This window comes from Nylanderia fulva, unplaced genomic scaffold, assembly GCF_048542155.1.
Source record: "Nylanderia fulva isolate GAGA-0341 unplaced genomic scaffold, ASM4854215v1 Scaffold5, whole genome shotgun sequence".
Lineage (NCBI taxonomy): Eukaryota > Metazoa > Arthropoda > Insecta > Hymenoptera > Formicidae > Nylanderia > Nylanderia fulva.
The window spans coordinates 5,245,943-5,263,381 of record NW_028190587.1 but is presented as its reverse complement, the minus strand read 5'-3'; the positions used below and the strand labels follow the sequence as shown (position 1 = coordinate 5,263,381).

At 42.3% G+C, this 17,439-nt stretch overlaps 1 protein-coding gene across 1 annotated transcript in view; it reads left to right on the top strand.

Annotated features, from left to right (window-relative positions):
- Positions 1-17,439, top strand: part of LOC114941715 (uncharacterized) — a 236,864-nt gene that overhangs the window by 189,842 nt on the left and 29,583 nt on the right. Inside the window, exons 4-5 of the mRNA XM_085487087.1 lie at positions 452-519; positions 862-915. Of these exons, the coding sequence (XP_085343213.1) occupies positions 452-519; positions 862-915 (122 nt within the window). The remainder of the gene's footprint in view (positions 1-451; positions 520-861; positions 916-17,439) is intronic.

Sequence of the window (17,439 nt, the reverse complement as noted above, 5' to 3'; positions counted from 1 at the left end):
AAATGCATAGCTATATATAATACATCATATTAATTTCTGTATAATAATATTAATAATAATAATATTGTTTGCGCAGTTTTGTTTATATACTGTTTGTGTGGATGGACGATAAACATTGGAATAAGATGTTTATATACATTGCATATTTTAATTAATTGAATTTAAATAGATTAGTATATTATCGAGTTCTTTTTTTAAATGCAATCGCGCGTTTAAATTTTACTTCCCTTGTTAGTATTAAAGCATATGATTGTTATAATTAACAATTAATTAATTTTCCTGTGAAAGATTTTATTTTAAAAAATAGTCTTTTCAGAATTTATAAAATTATTCTATTATATATGTACTTATTATTACGCATATAAAATTAAATGCGCGTGCAATAATAATTTTCTGCAATATTAATTATTTTGGACACTGTTACAATTTGGATTTTATTTGTATGTTACAGATTAACGTAACTCTGAGAGGAGGAGGAGGTCTAGGAGAGGCATCAGGCGTCAGCCAATTTTGGAATGGGTAATTTAATATTTATATATTAGTTGCATATTAATCATACGCGCGAGACTTGAATTACACGATTAATCGCGTAATTTGGTTTATTTATTTAAATCATTTAAATGAGAGAGAATGAAAGAAAAAGCTTTTGATAAAATAAAACTTATGATTCTGTAAACATTTTTATTGAAGAAACATTTTAATCTTTGTAAAATATTAGTTTATTATTGTACACATCAAATAATAAAATTCAATGCGTACGATAATTTTTAAAATATTAAATTTGAATAATTATTTAAAATATAAATAATAATTTCGGGCGTTGTTATGGATTTTATATAATTTATTTTTATTGTGTTACAGATCGAGATATAACTTCAAAGAATCAACTTGGCTGTTGGGGTTGGGCATCGATCGGTGAGTGACAAATTTTATTTTATATTTTAAAATAACGGATCTATAATAGTATCTCTGATGTCTAAATATAATGTTAAAATGTAGTTTGTAATATAAAATATTAAATATGTATAATAAAGATATTGTAGACAAATATATGATTTATCACGCAGATCCGTTGTTTTAAATGTCCAGATATACTGTTTAATCTACAATAATGCACTGTATGTCTCTGTCCCAGAAAATATCCAAATTTATATTTCCTTTTTCATACATTTTTCTTTATATTTCGCAATATGCCGACAGTTATATAGGTTGAATAAATCCGAGATATAAAGCAAAGGCCCCTATAGAGATAAGAATAAACCATATTATTCAATCAAATATAATAAAATCTTATCACGTAACAATAATTTATATTCAAAGAGAAAAATATACTATACACATTTTGAATTTACATTTCTTCAACATAACTATGATAAATATTTTAAAAAGGAAGAAGATATATAGGGTACGTATATATATATATATATACATCAAATATGTATAAGAGAAATATACATACCTATATATATACATATATATTATATATATACTTTTCCAGAAGTTTTCACCATTATTAATGTTTCTGATCACGTTCTGAAACGCGTACTACCTTAATATCTTCCAGTAACAAGTAACCGGTGAAAATTCGCTTTCCTCTACCTCCTCCAATGTGTAGAATCACTGGCCAGTCGTGACCGCGCAAAAAACATTTGCACGAGAGTGCATCGATCGGGGTTGCGGCCTGTATCGATGTGTGTTGTACGTACGACCGATGCAAACGATAGAATAATACGTTATGGCCGACCAGGCGTGCCGTAAGAACGGCCGCGTCATTCCGTCGTAATTATCGGCGATTACGCGACGCGCGAGCACGCGAGAGTTACAAACGAGCGTCCTGGAACAGGACCGATCGCGCCAACCCCTCTGTTCAAATCCTCTCGCTCGTTTTACGCGTTCCCGCTCGTGTAGAACCGTCGAAATAATCCACCGTCACCGACTCGTCGTCTTTCATCCCCCAGCACTCGATAGCTTCATCGGCGGAGTGCTATGTCGAGAGGATCTCGCGTCAACGCGACGGCGAAAGTTCTGGTCCTCCGTGAAGGGAGAGCTTTTCCCTCCGAAGGGAGAGAAACGACCGGATGCATTATGCAGCGGCTGTTTGAAGTTCCGCCTTATCCGTCCTTTCTCATCGCGCCGTTTAGCTTTATACTCTCTTTCTCTTCCTTCGTTTTTACGCACTCTTTCGGTGCGAACGATGCGACTATATTGCCGACGAAATGCCATTCGCGCGTATATCATCGTCGCAAAGATCTCGAGAGGCGGATATTTCGCGAGATACAAAGGAAAACGTTTCACGACGAAGTGGATTGATTATTCGGTTTCGCGGAACCAGGAGAGAGGGAGGATTAACGGCGATTGTGTTAGCCTGCGCGAACAATGCCCGGCCGCTCATTTGCGCTTCTGCCTCGATGAAAGGGATGGAAATCGCATTACTTTAATCATCGCTGAGATAATAAAAAAATTGCGACTATTGTTTTATTACACTCCTCGCTTTCTGCCACTTTCTGCCACTTCGACTCTTTCCTTCGGGTTTCTTTGCGGCGTGTTTTGCCTCCCCGTTTGCCCTCGTGTGGTTATAATTGTCGTTTAAGATGAATTTTATATTCTAGCTCGAAAAAGGTTTTAGAAAATGTTTTGAATTATAATATCGTAATTTGACTCTCGATACATCTCTCGAAAAAAATATTTAAACATTTTTTTTGCTATTGCTGTATTAAAGTGTCGTGCATGATTTAATAATGATTACAATCTCTTAGACTCTTGTAAGTTAATAGACGTTTAAAATGGAAAAGATTTGATTTATAATTCGGTTGTTGCGATGTGTTAGATAAGGAAACATAACATGGCATGCTTACTTAAAATTTCTACTTTGCGAATCGTTAAAATATTGATCATAAAGTACACCAAGTCACGGTGAAATAAAGTTGTTCGTGCACATTATTTTTACAAATATGAATAACGTCGACATGTTAGCTGAATGTTGAAGTTTCTTAATCAGTACGTCGCGTGCTTGTCACTTTTCATCTGTGTCACCAAATGTCACGTGTAGAATGACAAATTAAAAGCAATGGAATTAATTCGATGTCCGGTAGAAATTATGACACGCTACTAGATGATAAGCTGAGCTTTCGGTAGCGAGAGAGTCACGATATACTTCCTTATCATTAATATTAAATCTGCGATGCATGGAACGCATAACCCCGTTTGCTACGAAATTTTTACATTTTGGCTTTGAAAAATAATTTCTTCGTAATATTACTTTTGGCGCATATTAATGTGCAGTTTCTGTTATTATTTCATTTAAGAGTTTAATGAATATTGCTGGACGGAACATAAACTGTCACGCGTAATATTGAATTATCATGATTATATCGCGTGATATCATCGTGATAATGCATGATGAATATCCTGGAAAAGTGGGCGCGCGAGAATATAATCGATTCGACATGTTCGACTTTCGGGTGCCACGGCGGAGAATTAAATTCTTCCTACGAAAGAAATTGTGCGAATGGAATCCAAAAATGTTGCAACATCCTCTCGTCCAGAGACCATAAGACGACGGCGATATCATTAATCACGTGCCGAAGGAAGGTACGGTGAAAGGTCGTGTACATGCGTGAGATTACGAAACGCGATCCCGGGGACCCCGTGTTGAGAAAGAATCACACGAGATAGTCCACCAACACGCGGACACGGTAGACACGTGATGTAGATCCGTGACACGACGATAATTTATCCGTGCCAGTCTAGGGAAGGAGCGCTACACAAACTTCATATAACTCACGAAATACGAAAATGTTTCCTTTCACATCCGATACATACATAACTCCGACAACGCAGACGCGGTGTTTCGCTGTCCCACGCGATTCTCTCTTAACATCAGGTTCTTTACACACGCGCAAGTTGGTTGTGCACACGTATATCGTCAGAGTTGACTTTGTCGCAGCTTACGTAATGCCAAAAAAAAAAAAAAAAACTGTGCAGTCATAATTTTTATTCGTACAAGTTATTAGAAGCGAAATGATTGTAAAACGCGGGATTTGATGCGCGCGAAATAATACGCGAGCGATAAAACAGTGAAATCGTCGTGCGTCTACGGAGAGAGGAAATACGTTGATCACAAGCATACTTTTCTCCCGACTCGCGAGCATGACGACATTGTGCCGGGCGGTTGCGCTTTACGATGCATACGCCGTAATTACGGCGATAATTTAAGAGAGACAGAAGGGGCGTAGGAATTCTCTCGGGAATCGTAATACCTGACATTACTTTGGGACTAAAAGGGACAAGGGTTTTCCCCGGCCGTTATTCTGGGCCTCGGTATGAAATGTTTAGCATATTAACCAACGACCCTGAAAATATTTGTTTGTTACTAGCGAAAGACTTAAAAAGCCGTGATTACGAGCCCTCGAAGGAGGATAGACGTCACGCAAGAGATTTGCCACTGTAAATGTATTTTGTCCAAGACCTTTTTCTGCATTGTATACTGGGATGATAATTGTAGTCTTATTTCGAAAAATATATATTATTATTTAAATAATGTCTATATATGTTTGTACAAAATTATACAAAGGCGGTATAAATTTTATGAAAAAGATAATTAAATTAGTGTCATTATGCTCGTAATGAAAGTAAATGATTTCGTAACGTGTTTTCTTCTTACTTTATGGAAATACATTTTTTCCGAATAAACTGCGGTGTTAATCAAGCGCGGTGCTTGTAAGTGGTAACACGTGACTCTTTAATGCGATGATCAGGCAATATCGCTTAAGCCGTTATAGCATGGTCGTAATTAATGGATGCGAACGAAGGGACAATTTCGAAATGGCTCTCGGCAACCGTGTGCAATTGCGTCGAGCGAGAAACCATGGTTCGATTAATATCTAAAAAAAGAGCTAGGTGATTTATGACAACATACTAGATATAAAAATTACCAGGAAAGAGTGAAAATAATAGAACTGATAGAATAATTGTACGTTACATTACAAAGATTTGCATAGCAATTAATGTATGTGCAATTAAAAATAGAGGGAGAGATATCGTCCCGGTTGTATGATTTTTATTTAAATGTATCGTTTTAATATATTCCAGATAAAATATTCCACGTATAATAATATAGATTATTCTACGTTATACATATATCACGTACAATCTTTTTTCGCTCGAGTGAATACACTCGTGCGTCACTATTTTAAAAACACAAACGCGCGTCAGGGATCACGAGCGAAAGATACAGAGAACGAAAGAGAAATGGTGATGACGATCAAGCGCGCGTGCATGGTTTGGGGGCGGAAAATGGGGCGGGAAAGAGAGAGAGAGAGAAAGAGTCGCGTGTCTCGCGTGTCACCATTCGATTTGGCACCGCGGTAGTGTCGGTCGGCAGCTGGGCTTTGTCCATTTGTAATTCCCTGTATGGAGTACGCGACGTATGCACGTGGCTATATTGCATCGGACACGGGAATGCAACACGCACCATTTCGAATTACACGATGGTGTAGATGGAAAAAGAAGCGGGGCGCTGTGCCAGAGTTGTCGAAACGTTGATGCGTTTTCTACCCCTCGATGTCCCCTTTGCGCAGAGAAGGGTGGCCCGTTGAAAATTCAAGCACCTCGTACCGCGGTTATTCGCTAACGGACAATATTCCGAGGGTCGCGGAGAATGGAATTTTCATCTAACATAACGCCTCATAAACTTGCCGGCTCCATTTTCCGCCTTTTCATGCACAGAACTACGATCGTAGCCTCGCCGTCAAAGGAACATCCATCTATGAAAGGCGTGTCTGAGGAGAAGTAATCGCGCATTAAATCGGGAGTACTGGAATTCAAGTGTTATGACTTCCACGATTGTGCCAAGATTTTCATTGAATTATATCAGTGGCTTAATCATTTTCAAACTTTGTTTCAATCAAATGATATTTTTCGTTTGAAAGATTTATACAGAGAATTTGTAACGAGGAGAAAAAGAGCGCTTTCGCGGCATCGTATAAACTAATCTTCCGCATTAAGTCTAATCGATAATTAAATTCTGTCTCAATTAATGAGTCTTTGAGGTGGTGCCGCGAGCAAGGATCCTCCCGGCCTCGCTCGAGGAACAATAAATTGGCAAGAAAAATCGCGTCAACGTATTTTTGCGTAATTAAGTGCGGCCGGCGTTGGGGGAAGAGGAATTTTTCAAGATATTCTCGGCGCGGTCGCGTCGCAGAACGGAGGGTCCGTAATTACCACTCATTAATTGAGCCACCGGGAACGTAGCCAGACCTCCGGGGTTCACGAACATCCACGAAGGGGACGCAAGAAAACGCGATGCGGAGAATCCGCGTTAAGTGAATCGAACGGGTCACGTGACAGCGACGGCGTATATTATCGGGACAGGATCTTAATGAGCGCGTGTACGCATATAATCGCGTTATCGAGCGTGTCAGAATTTGGGAAACAAATTGCATCAAATTTCGTAAATACATTTAATACCCTCTTTCCGTGTCGAAGATTTACGTTTACACAGTCCTGGGGCTACGTACAATATTTATATCCCGATGACGGGACGCACATGTGCCCGCTGCTCTTCCTCAATGGAAGAAGGACAGACGATGAGCGAGATGGTTTTTCGTACAAGGTACACACATAGGGAGTATATCCTGCGGGACGCGTTTGGACCCGACGGAAGCCGATTCTGGTTCTCGCGAAACGGCAAAGTAATACCTTTCGCCTTTGCCTTTCCGGGGGTTTCTTTATGATCAAACGGAAATGTATCGTGTGAAGAAATATAGGTGGCTCGCGACGAAATGCTTTCAACGCGATTAGGAAGATTACTCTGTGATATTTAGGAAAGAGATTTTTCAAAATTACAGTCCCCCGCAAAAGAGAGAAATCCGAGTTTTACCGTCTTGTCGGCGCTGAAGATTTTCTTCGACGATAATTTTTAATACAAACCAATCCGTCATAATTTCGCTCGCGAGGGCGTCGCGCGTTATCAGATACGCATAAAATGATTCATGAATTTTTCCTCTGCCCCGCTCTCCTTGCCAGAAGAGCGTATATACAGGCATGGACGCGACAGGTAATTTGCATTAAGTTAATTGAACCCGCGGCCGGGTGCCCTTTTTACAAGACAATGCACTTACACCGGTTTTCTGGCGGCGGGTCTTTCTTTCTCTCGGTACGCACGAAACGCTGGCATATACGGTAAACGGTGCTCTTTTTCTCCTACCATCTTCCGCGGAAAACATTAAATGCGTTTTCCTCGAAGAGACAAATGCGGCCTGCGGATTATAAACTCGCTCGGTATAAGCGTCGGGCCGCGCCGGTAATTAATTCCGGGCGTTCTTTCATATTATCCTTCGTCCTGCGGGTTCCACGGATCGGCTCGGGAGAAGGCGGGTCGCAACAGGAATGCGATAAACGTGAAAAATTACCTACCTTCGCAATGTATCACGAGCCCTGTACTTTGAGTTCATAGTTGGCGAAGCGGCCATTGGCGACATTATCAACTCACGTCTCTCTCTCTCTCTCTCTCTCTCCGGCGTTTCGAGAGTAGCGATACGCGATAAGAGGAAGGATGCGGCGGGAAGTCGAGAGGTCGCGACGTCAAGTAGTTCGATTCAAGCTGCAAGTGTTTGGCTCCTTACGATAGAGAACCAAGTGCCTCGGTGTATATAGTGTACTTTCGGAATTAATCATCGCGCGACACGCGCTGCACAGTCGGGGACTAATTTAATCATCGTGCTGTTTTGCTGGATACACGGTTTTGTTTACCCATTATCGTTCGAGGCTTGCTCGCGTTGACTGAGAAAGGATAACAGCCAGCAGGAGTTGGCATGCGCGATACCGTAGCCGGTCACGTTGAAAAACGATACATTCAGCTCCGGGGTCTGGTTATCGCTATCACGAAATTAAGCGACTCCATACGCGCTCTGTTGCATGTCGACTGAAACAGGGGTGGAAGAGAAAACTACCGGGCGAAGGGCCGCGTGATCATCGACGAGCGCCGTTAATTCATTTCACGAAGCAATTTAGATAATCCCTCAGAGGTTGTGTTTCGCTTAATCAAAGGGCGGGATCTCTCCTGACTAGGACGGTCAAGGGGATGTATATATATATATATACATATATGCTTCGCCGTCAGGCGCGCGTGCCGATCTCATTTTGGCCCATCCCGTCAACTGCACGATGCGGTTCCTATACTTTTTTCGTGGGACGTCAAGTAGGTCGTCGTGTATAGAGCCCGTCTCGTTTTTCGTTCCGACCCTCCTGCGGGCACGTCGCTCTCCCGTCTTATCTCGCGCTGCCCGCATCCTCGGGAAATCATGCGCGTCAGGATCCAGCGGAGCGATTCTCCAGTCTCCCCTCTTCATCGGGGGCTCTCGTCTCGCGCGAATTTGCATAAACACAATTAGTTGCTCTTATTGAATTATTCAAAACGCCCGGAACTATCAGCGAGGACAGCGACCATTATCGTGCCCGTAGTCGACCCCTTTTCTCCTAGCCTGTATCGTGCACGACACGCTGATTTTCGACGAATACCGACTACGGGATTATGTATCGCTACATCGACAGGACGCCGTCGGCGATGATCCGACGTAGCGCAGCTTGAGTCCGTTAATACTGATGCTCTCCGATAGATCCATCATCAGAAACCTTGGAAAATATTGGTTTCGTAGCCATTTTTGCGAGATATCTCAAGAATTAGGAATAATTAATAGGATATTGTATCGTTGAAAAAATTCATAATTCTATTCTATTTTCTTTCAAAGATGAGGTAATTTTTTAATATCAAAATTTATATAAAAAGACAAAATAGCAAACGCGCTGTCAGTTTAATTTTTTCGTGGCGCATCCGTTATTTTCTTACAGTATTTTGGTTTCAAATAGCAGCTTATTTTATCTTTATGCGTACATATACATAAAATCAATCGCATTACGTGAGACGTTCTGTCACCGTTGTCGGTGACAGGAGCGTGAACAAATATTGTTCGTACCGCGTCCGGTTGACTCTCCCAGCGTGAGACCAGAAATGACTTACATCAACTTTAGGATTTACTTATTGTTAGATGATAATAATAACGCGACAGGTAGAGTTTACTATTTACGAGACACGTACGGGAGATTCACGTCGAATTAATGTGGAAAATGATGCTGCGTCACAGGGTGGAGCACCCTTTTAAGTAGCTATCCACGACCACCCTGACCAAGGATCTATCGAGCAGGGGAACGGAAGAGAAAGGAGATCAACTACTCGCGCCGTGGAAACTTCTCCGATGAAAGAGGCGTGTTCGAAGCCGCCGTGTGAAATTTAATCGCCTCGTCGGCGCTGGCAGCCAGGAGTGGATGCAAAGGGGCTTTTCACCCCTTCTCCATCTCTCTCTCTCTCTCGCCCTTCTCTCTGTTGCGATCGTATGTATCGTGACCGTGAATAATGGTGACGAATGATGATGCGCAGTCCTGGTGCGCTCGCCGAAGGCTCATTCAGATCGATCCTTCGGAGCGTTCGATGTGCAGAAACGAGAAATTTTTGAACCTCGACACAACACGAAGCTTGTCACGAATATCTGCATATCAAAAGTTTACGTTTAATTATGCGCTTTTCATATTTCTCTGTGAATTTTCGTAATCTCTGTACATTTTCGATGGAGAGAGAGAGAGAGAGATGGATGTTTTAATTTAGCTTTTCGTTGCGTTGTCGGGGAGATAATAACATTTCTATATTTCTCGGTGTTCGAATCATATGTAATCCTGTTAATGGATCCCGTGTAATCCATACGGATGCATTAAGCGTTCTGTATAACGCCGCTGTATAAATAAAATGGAAAACATGGAAGTCAGAGTTTTGGATACGCGTGTATCGGATGGATGCGCAGCCGTGACGTTTACAAAGGGTGAGAGACACTTGTTCGGCTCACGCATTTATCCGTAATGAAATTTTCCGTTCGCGCGAACATAGGGGATGCTCCTACAAGTGCAACCTTAGATGGATATACACGACAGATGGATGTTGCCCGGCACGCGGACACCTCACACATCACGGGAATAGAAAAAACACGGGGGGAGAGAGAGAAAACGTTATCCCGGAGATATAGGGGAGCCGACGTTCTTTAGCTCCGCGCGGCGGGTAACTTTAACCGCCCTTCCAAATATTATTCTTCGGCAATCAAGAGTTCTTTAAAACTTTCTTTTTTTCTCTCTCTCGTCCCTCTTCTTTTTCTTTTTTTTTTCTTTTTCGACCGCCACGCTCGGCCACCGGTGACACTGACGAAACGCCACCTTTGAATATTTTCGTAACCCTTGGCGAATACCGTGAATATGTCCGGTCGTGTTTTGACAGAAAATAAGCGCGAAAATTGAAGCGCGGTCGCGAGAGAAATTCGAATCACCTCGTCGCGGAATATTTTTCTAACAATTCATGCTCTACCGCTCGGATGGCGGGGAATCCGTCGGTATGACGTAGAGAAACGGGGGGTAGGAGGAAAGGGGACAAGTAACTCTTACGCGTCATTTAACGAAAGACGATATATACATGTTACAGAGTGTCCCAGAAGTAGCGGTGAACCTGTTAATGGCAGATTCCTGGGATAATTTGGAGACGATTTTTTCTCAACGAAGATGTTGAGACATTAATAATTTTCGAGTTCTACGCGATTGAACATGAGGGATCTTTCGCAAAGTAAGCCTTGTGGAAATAAGATATGAACAAAATCACATTCTTTTATTTAATAGAATTTTAATTCAAGGCTTAATTACGCATGAAGACTCATGATGGCAAAAATTGGGAACATGCAAAAAACGATGGCTTCCCTCGACATTTTCGCCGAGGAAAAATCGTCTCCAAATGATCCCAGGAATCTGTCATTAACAAGTTTACTATAAATTTTGGGACACCCTGTATATATACCATTAGTCGAGCAAGAAACGTTAATTGAGATACGACGCATATCGGACGTCTGCGTGCATCGCGCGAGAGAAATACAATTTACAGAAGTCGATATTATAAATCACTCACGTAAACCATCACGTCGCAACAGTTTGTCGCAACCGAGATTGCCTTAAGCAACACGTATTTTCATGACGATTGAATTATCCACTCTTAAAAATCTAATTGCGAGGAGGACATTACACTCGTCCATCCGAGCGACAGGTGAATCGGAAAGAGAAAACCCAGGGTAGATGGGAATTTAATATTTCACTTATAGTATCTCCTCTCTCCAATCTGGCAGCGACAGCTCTGTAACTCTAAAATGAAAATGCACGCAGGCTCGCTTCTCTTTCTCTCTTCGGCCCAACCCCTTGACGGACAGCCCTTATAAATATTCAGAACGAGCGAAATAACCTGACACGCGAGACCAAAAGGCATTTCTTATCGTCTCGCGGCCGAAACGACGGTATATATACACGTTATGTTTTATCTCACGCATTCCCGCCTTGTATACATATATATATATATATACATATATATATATATATGTATATACATATATTGACCCGTCTCGCGGCTCTCCCACGCGTTCTCGTAATCGCGAGTTTCACTTTCCGGACGCAGCAGCCGGCGCATCCTCCGGTTTCGGATGCGCTCATTAAGTCGGCCGTGACCGTGCGCGAAGGCCGGGTTTCTCTCGGCGAAAAATGAGGCTCCTGTTGCGCGTTAGGAATAATTTCGCGCCGCGAGCTTCGCGCGAGATAGGGACACTCGAATTATTTTTATTTTATCCGCGGATACGCACGCGGACGCTTGTCGCGCTGTATCGATTTGCATATGAAAAATGGATCTCCCGCCGCTCGTGCGAAACAATTTCCTTCGGACATCGCTTCTATGGATTTCGTAATAATAACGCGCATTACTCGTCCAACTGTTTTCGATGCGATATCGAATATTTACTTCGCCGATGATCTGCTCTCATGAGCGAAAAAATATGGAAAAAGCCTTACGCTATATCGTAAATATTGATTGCAAGTAAAAATTGTCATTTTTATTATTTTATTTATTACGCGAATAAAAATGCGTTTTTGCGTTGCTAATTCGCTGGTTTCGAATTTTTATATTTTCGTCATAGCTTTGAGTGAATACTTTGCATTCGCGTAAAAAAAATATTGTAATCTTAGATATAGTGAAATATGCATTTCTCGAGATTCTATCATAGAGGAAGCAGACTGCACTCGAGACGAAATTGCATACGTGCGTCTTCAGAGAGCACATCAGTGCGCTGAAAAGAGCTGAAACACTTACGCGAAAATGTCATGCATTCCACGTTGCGGAGTCGAAACGGTAATGATAACGGATGCGTTTATAATATCGAAGCCCGTTCGCGTTGCATCTCGCGACAATCGATAAAATCGGACTATATTTCCTCTCGCGAAGTGAAGAAAACTCAAGTCGCCGAATTCGTCGAAATTCTATCGTCTTTTTTTTTTCTCCTATTCGGTATCGCGGCGCTGTTGTATATCACTTCCGTGCTATTTTGTTCTATTTGTTCGGGCCCGACATCCTCATGTCGCTCTCGCGGTTTGACGCATCGCGTGCCGGGATGAAAAAACGTCGCCATCGGTGCCGGCGTTCACGCGATCCTTCTCGTCTCCCCTTGCCTGCCTACATACGTATTTTACGTAGCGATAATAAACGACGGTGAAATAGCGGAAAATGCGATTCCCGCGGGAAAACGGCGCTTTAAGCCGTCGTGGTAACCGGGCTCTGTGTGTGCGATGCGGCGGCGGCAAACATCGGCCGAGCCGACCATTTTTCCGATCGGGCGAGATCGATTTGGACTGGATGCAGAGAAAAGCCCGCGTTTTTCTATGGCATGCTGAGTGAATTAAAAATTCTTCGCGTTTTCGCGATGTTGCACGCGCCGGAAAGAGAATACGAGATAAATAGAATAGAATCAAGAGCGCGGAGTGCGCGCACGTGGCTTTTATTTTTTTTGAAAGAAAAAAAGGACAGCTGTTTTATTGAAACGAATAACAGCGGATACATTTAAATAGTTCAAGGAATTATCGATTACAATAAATGGACGAGCGGTTAATTTATTTTATCCAGAAATCACATTTTATAATATTAAACGTGTAATAAATGAAGCTAAAATAATCCCTCGCCGAAATATATATAAAGTTACGGAGCAAAATTCAATTGTATTCGAGATATATACATATATATATAAAAGTATATATACATATAACATTGTTATATTAATATATGAGACTTATTAATATTGGAATCACAAATTTACAATGATTATGATAAAGCAGTATGTGTATAATGTAGAGAATTATTTCTGCATTCCCTTTGGCAGATGCTCTGGTCGACAGGGACGCGCAGCTGGACTTTCCTTTTTGAAATAAATATTAATTGGAATTCCTCGAGCTCTCATAAATGTAGATACGAGAGCGCGTAGCCTTCTGACTTGATAATGATAGGATATGCGTCTGAAATACTAATTTTTTCATCTATTCCCTTTGCAAAAACCTTGCTGCCGTAAAATCAAAGTGCTTATTCTAATTATGTCTTACGTGCAGTAAAATAATTATCCCGAAGCTTGTTACTTTCTAAAGTTTCTTGTTTATCGTTTGATATCGCGTTGTACGCGTACTTTACCGATGATGACAAGGTTCTCTGCTAAGGTTTCTTCTAATTGCTTCGCTAATTTTTCGATTCGAGATTCGAGCACGGTAGTTTGCCTGCAATAGCGGCCAATTTCTCTCTCTCTCTCTCGTAATTACTTAGGGAAATATATGCTTGTAAGTATAGCTGCTTACATCCCTGTGATAGTGGTTAAATGATATAGTGGTGCCTCACGTGCTGCGAACGATACACGTAATGTGGGGTAAATATGGGTCGCGTAATAAATACGCGACGATCATTACGAATAATTATACCGCTTCGTATTATTTTTTTCGCAATCGTTTCATCGCCGCGCACTAATCACAGTTTTACGCTCGACGTAATTGTTGCATTGCGTGCTCAATGATGGAAATTGAAAGAAAAAGCGCGCTTTGCGGCGCAGATCTTTCATAAGTTAAGCGAGAGTAACGTGAGATCATAGGATTCAGGCGTTTTCCGCAGCATTTTTTCCAAGAGGAGGGATGATAAAAATTTTTCCCTTAATCTTTTCATTTTTTTATATCAAATATAGAAATAAATTCCAGGATTTATTCCAAAGGAAAGCAAACGCTTAATTTTTTACTGATTCCGAATAAGGCAACTCTTACTCGTTTCTGCGGACTTCCATGCGTGAGATGGTCAGTCATTGAAATAATAAAATAAGTAAAGGAGAACGAGAATAGTGTGTCTCGTAGGTCCGTTCGCGAAGGGGGAAACCGAGCGTAATATCCGTGTATTAAGACCAAAAATTAAACGTCTCTCTCCACGTCGTGCTGCACGAGTTCCGGTGAAAGCACCAAGAAATCCGCCGATTGCTTTCCGCCGGGGAAGCAGCAATGTTTCTCCTCCTGACGACAAGAGCCGGAACAATATCGACAGTCGTAATCGAACGGTCGGTAGGTGCTCTCGAAGCTACGGTGATAAAACGTCGCTAGTCCTAGTAGCACGACGCCGCGTCCATTAAAACCAGCGCGAGGCTATTTGTACGGGTTAGGCCCTCAGTGAAATTTATTTTCAATCCCGGCCGGATATCTTTCTTTCCGCGCGAGGGTGGCCCGGCTAACCTGGCATGAATATACTGCACCCGCGGGCTACGAAGCCGTGATGCTACGGCACTGTGCGGATTCGCCCCTATATATATATACCTTCGGGGGTGGCAAGACAAATGTTGGCGCTACAAACAGAAAAGTATCACGGGATATACTTCCGGTCGGTGTCTCGCGTCAAATATCCGTATTATATTTGGTCAAAGTAATTTTGGAAATTTTCTATGGCATAATTGTAGGCATGGGCGTCCGCAGGATTTTTTCCAGAAGGGGCATCATTAATTTTTTCATTTTGTTTTTTCATTTTTTTATATTAAATATATTTTAATGTTTATTCGAAAGGAGAGCAATGCTTAATTTTTTTAATGATTCTCCAAGGGGGCCCATGGGTTATACGTATATGTACATTCACGTGTCCTGTATCTGTCAATTGAATTTGCGTGTTTTCCGCGACACACAATACCGATTGCATTAATATTATCGATCGTGCGCACTTTCATTCATTTTCGATATTTTTAATTTTGTTATATTTTTCCGAAAGATATAGAATATTTTTTTATAATTTCCGTATTTCAATTTACGTATTTTTTTTCGTTGAATTGCCGCTTTAAAATAACACAGTCAAGCTTTATTTAACTACTCGGCTGTAATATAAAAATATAGAGGTATTATTACATATATATATATATAAAAGAAGATTTTTATATTGCGGAGGTAATAGTTAGATTGCACGGAAATTAAGCGGCAGGCGGAAATAATTTTTAATCAGGTGCAACTCTCTCTCTCTCTCTCTCATCGCGCCAGACGACGTCTCGTCTGTACGAAACTTTGCGCTATATAGATCGCGTGAGTTTCCATTTGACGCGGCGGCGACACACACGCAACGCGCATATATTCTCGGATCTATCAGCGGCTAGATGAAGGATCGTTTACATAAATTTCAGATTCTCGCATAAGCGGATATTAGACGGGTGTGCGCCGGGGAGAGAACGTGCGCATCTCTCGTCGCGACAGGGGGAGACTCGCGACGCATCGCGGCATAGATTTCGCACGAAGGTACGTCAGAGATGTCCCGCGCGCGCGCGCGCGCTATCAGGACCGGAATTCGGACATACTTTTTCGTCTCCGGCGCTATCGCGCGATCTATGGAACATCGATAGTCCGGCGCGGCGGTCGTGGAAAAAATAAATAGAGGATCTCGCGCGCGCGAATATATATATATATATATATATATATTTATATATAGATAGAGAGAGAGAGAGAGATCGCCCATGCATCATTGTTCATCCCCCGATGGGCAGGAGAGCTATCTACGTTACAGGCGTGCACGCGCTCCTGCATGTCTACGTACGTACGGCGCGAACGTGTTAGCGCATAAATCGAACTTTTGCATTTCCGTCGTCGACATCACCGTCCCCGACCCCTTCGTCGACACCCTCATTGGCGGGCGTCGCGTGCTGCGAACAGGAAACATTTGGTGGCCCGCCATGGGGTTCGTTTTCTCTTTTTTTTCACTCTCTCGCTCTCTTTCTCTCTTTTTTTTTTTTTTTTGGGGTTTGTTGCGTATAGCAAATTTATGCCATAATACCCAGTCGTGATTGTAATCCGTGCTCGGCTAAATACGGCCACAATAATAATCCCTTCGCGAATAGCGGGCGAATGAAATTGCGTGAATCAGGGCAAAGCGGCTTGCGTTGCCGCGGATTCAATGATTTATGAAAGTCGCTAAAACGGATACCGCGCCGTCAACAATAATGAGATGCTACGTCGTTTATCGAGTTTTTGCGGCAATTATTTCCGATTGCGTCGGATAGCTTCGGGGATGATGATGCGTTCCTTCGAGAATTCACGGGATTTCCTGTTACGAGAGCGTGCGAGCGCTCTCGAGTGCAAAATAAATTTTTCGCCATTGTATCATCATCTAGTCGGCGCGGCGGTGAGCTCGAATTTCCGTAATGGCTAATTAAATACTCATGAGCGTAGAACGAGCCACGTACGATATCTTCTCGTATTTTCAATGCAACCGCCTAATTTCCTGTTTGATCGCTAGCACCGGCTATACAATACGTGCTCCGAAAGTTCTCAATGCGAGGTTTGTACTGCTTTTTTTTTTTTTGGTTAGCACTAGATTATTAATGCGAGAGTACGGCGGAGTTAATTGAATTTCGAATTCAGACGAAGCCCGACCTGATCAGAATCCAGCAGGTAGCGCGCCGGAAGAGTTTGACTCTCTTCGAATCGACGGTACCTTTCGGCGGGGTCAGGAAGCTGGGTGAGCTTGCGAGCTGTGAGCTTTTCTCGGTCGCTCCGGCGAAATTAATATTTAATTTTCTATCCCTCATCCGCCACGGAAGTTCTCTCCTACGGCTCTCTTGGCTTATACGCCAACGCGCGGTCGTGGTTTTATTGCCCTCGTGGCCGGGGCTTACACGGGTGCTCCATTGTTTCGTGGCTGTATTATATTGCCACTCGAAACACGGCACTTTCTTCCCTTACTTCGTCCCGCTTTTCCGTCTCCGTTTTTCCCGGGATCTTGCCCGCTGCCGCTCTCTCATTTCCGCTCTCGATCCTTTGATTGCGCCAACGACCCACGTACGTTCCGAGCGCCGCATGGTCACTTGCAACTGCTGGGCGTGCCGACATGGCGAATTAACAACCGAGAAACCAATAACCCAGAAACTCGCATAGCAGCTACGTTAGCTGGCTCCGGCAATTCCACTGAAACTTTTAGTACGTGAGTCGCACGCGCGTGCGACGAATCCGGTGTGCGTTTTAATTATGGAAAATAATTTGCATATTTTGCGCCAAGCG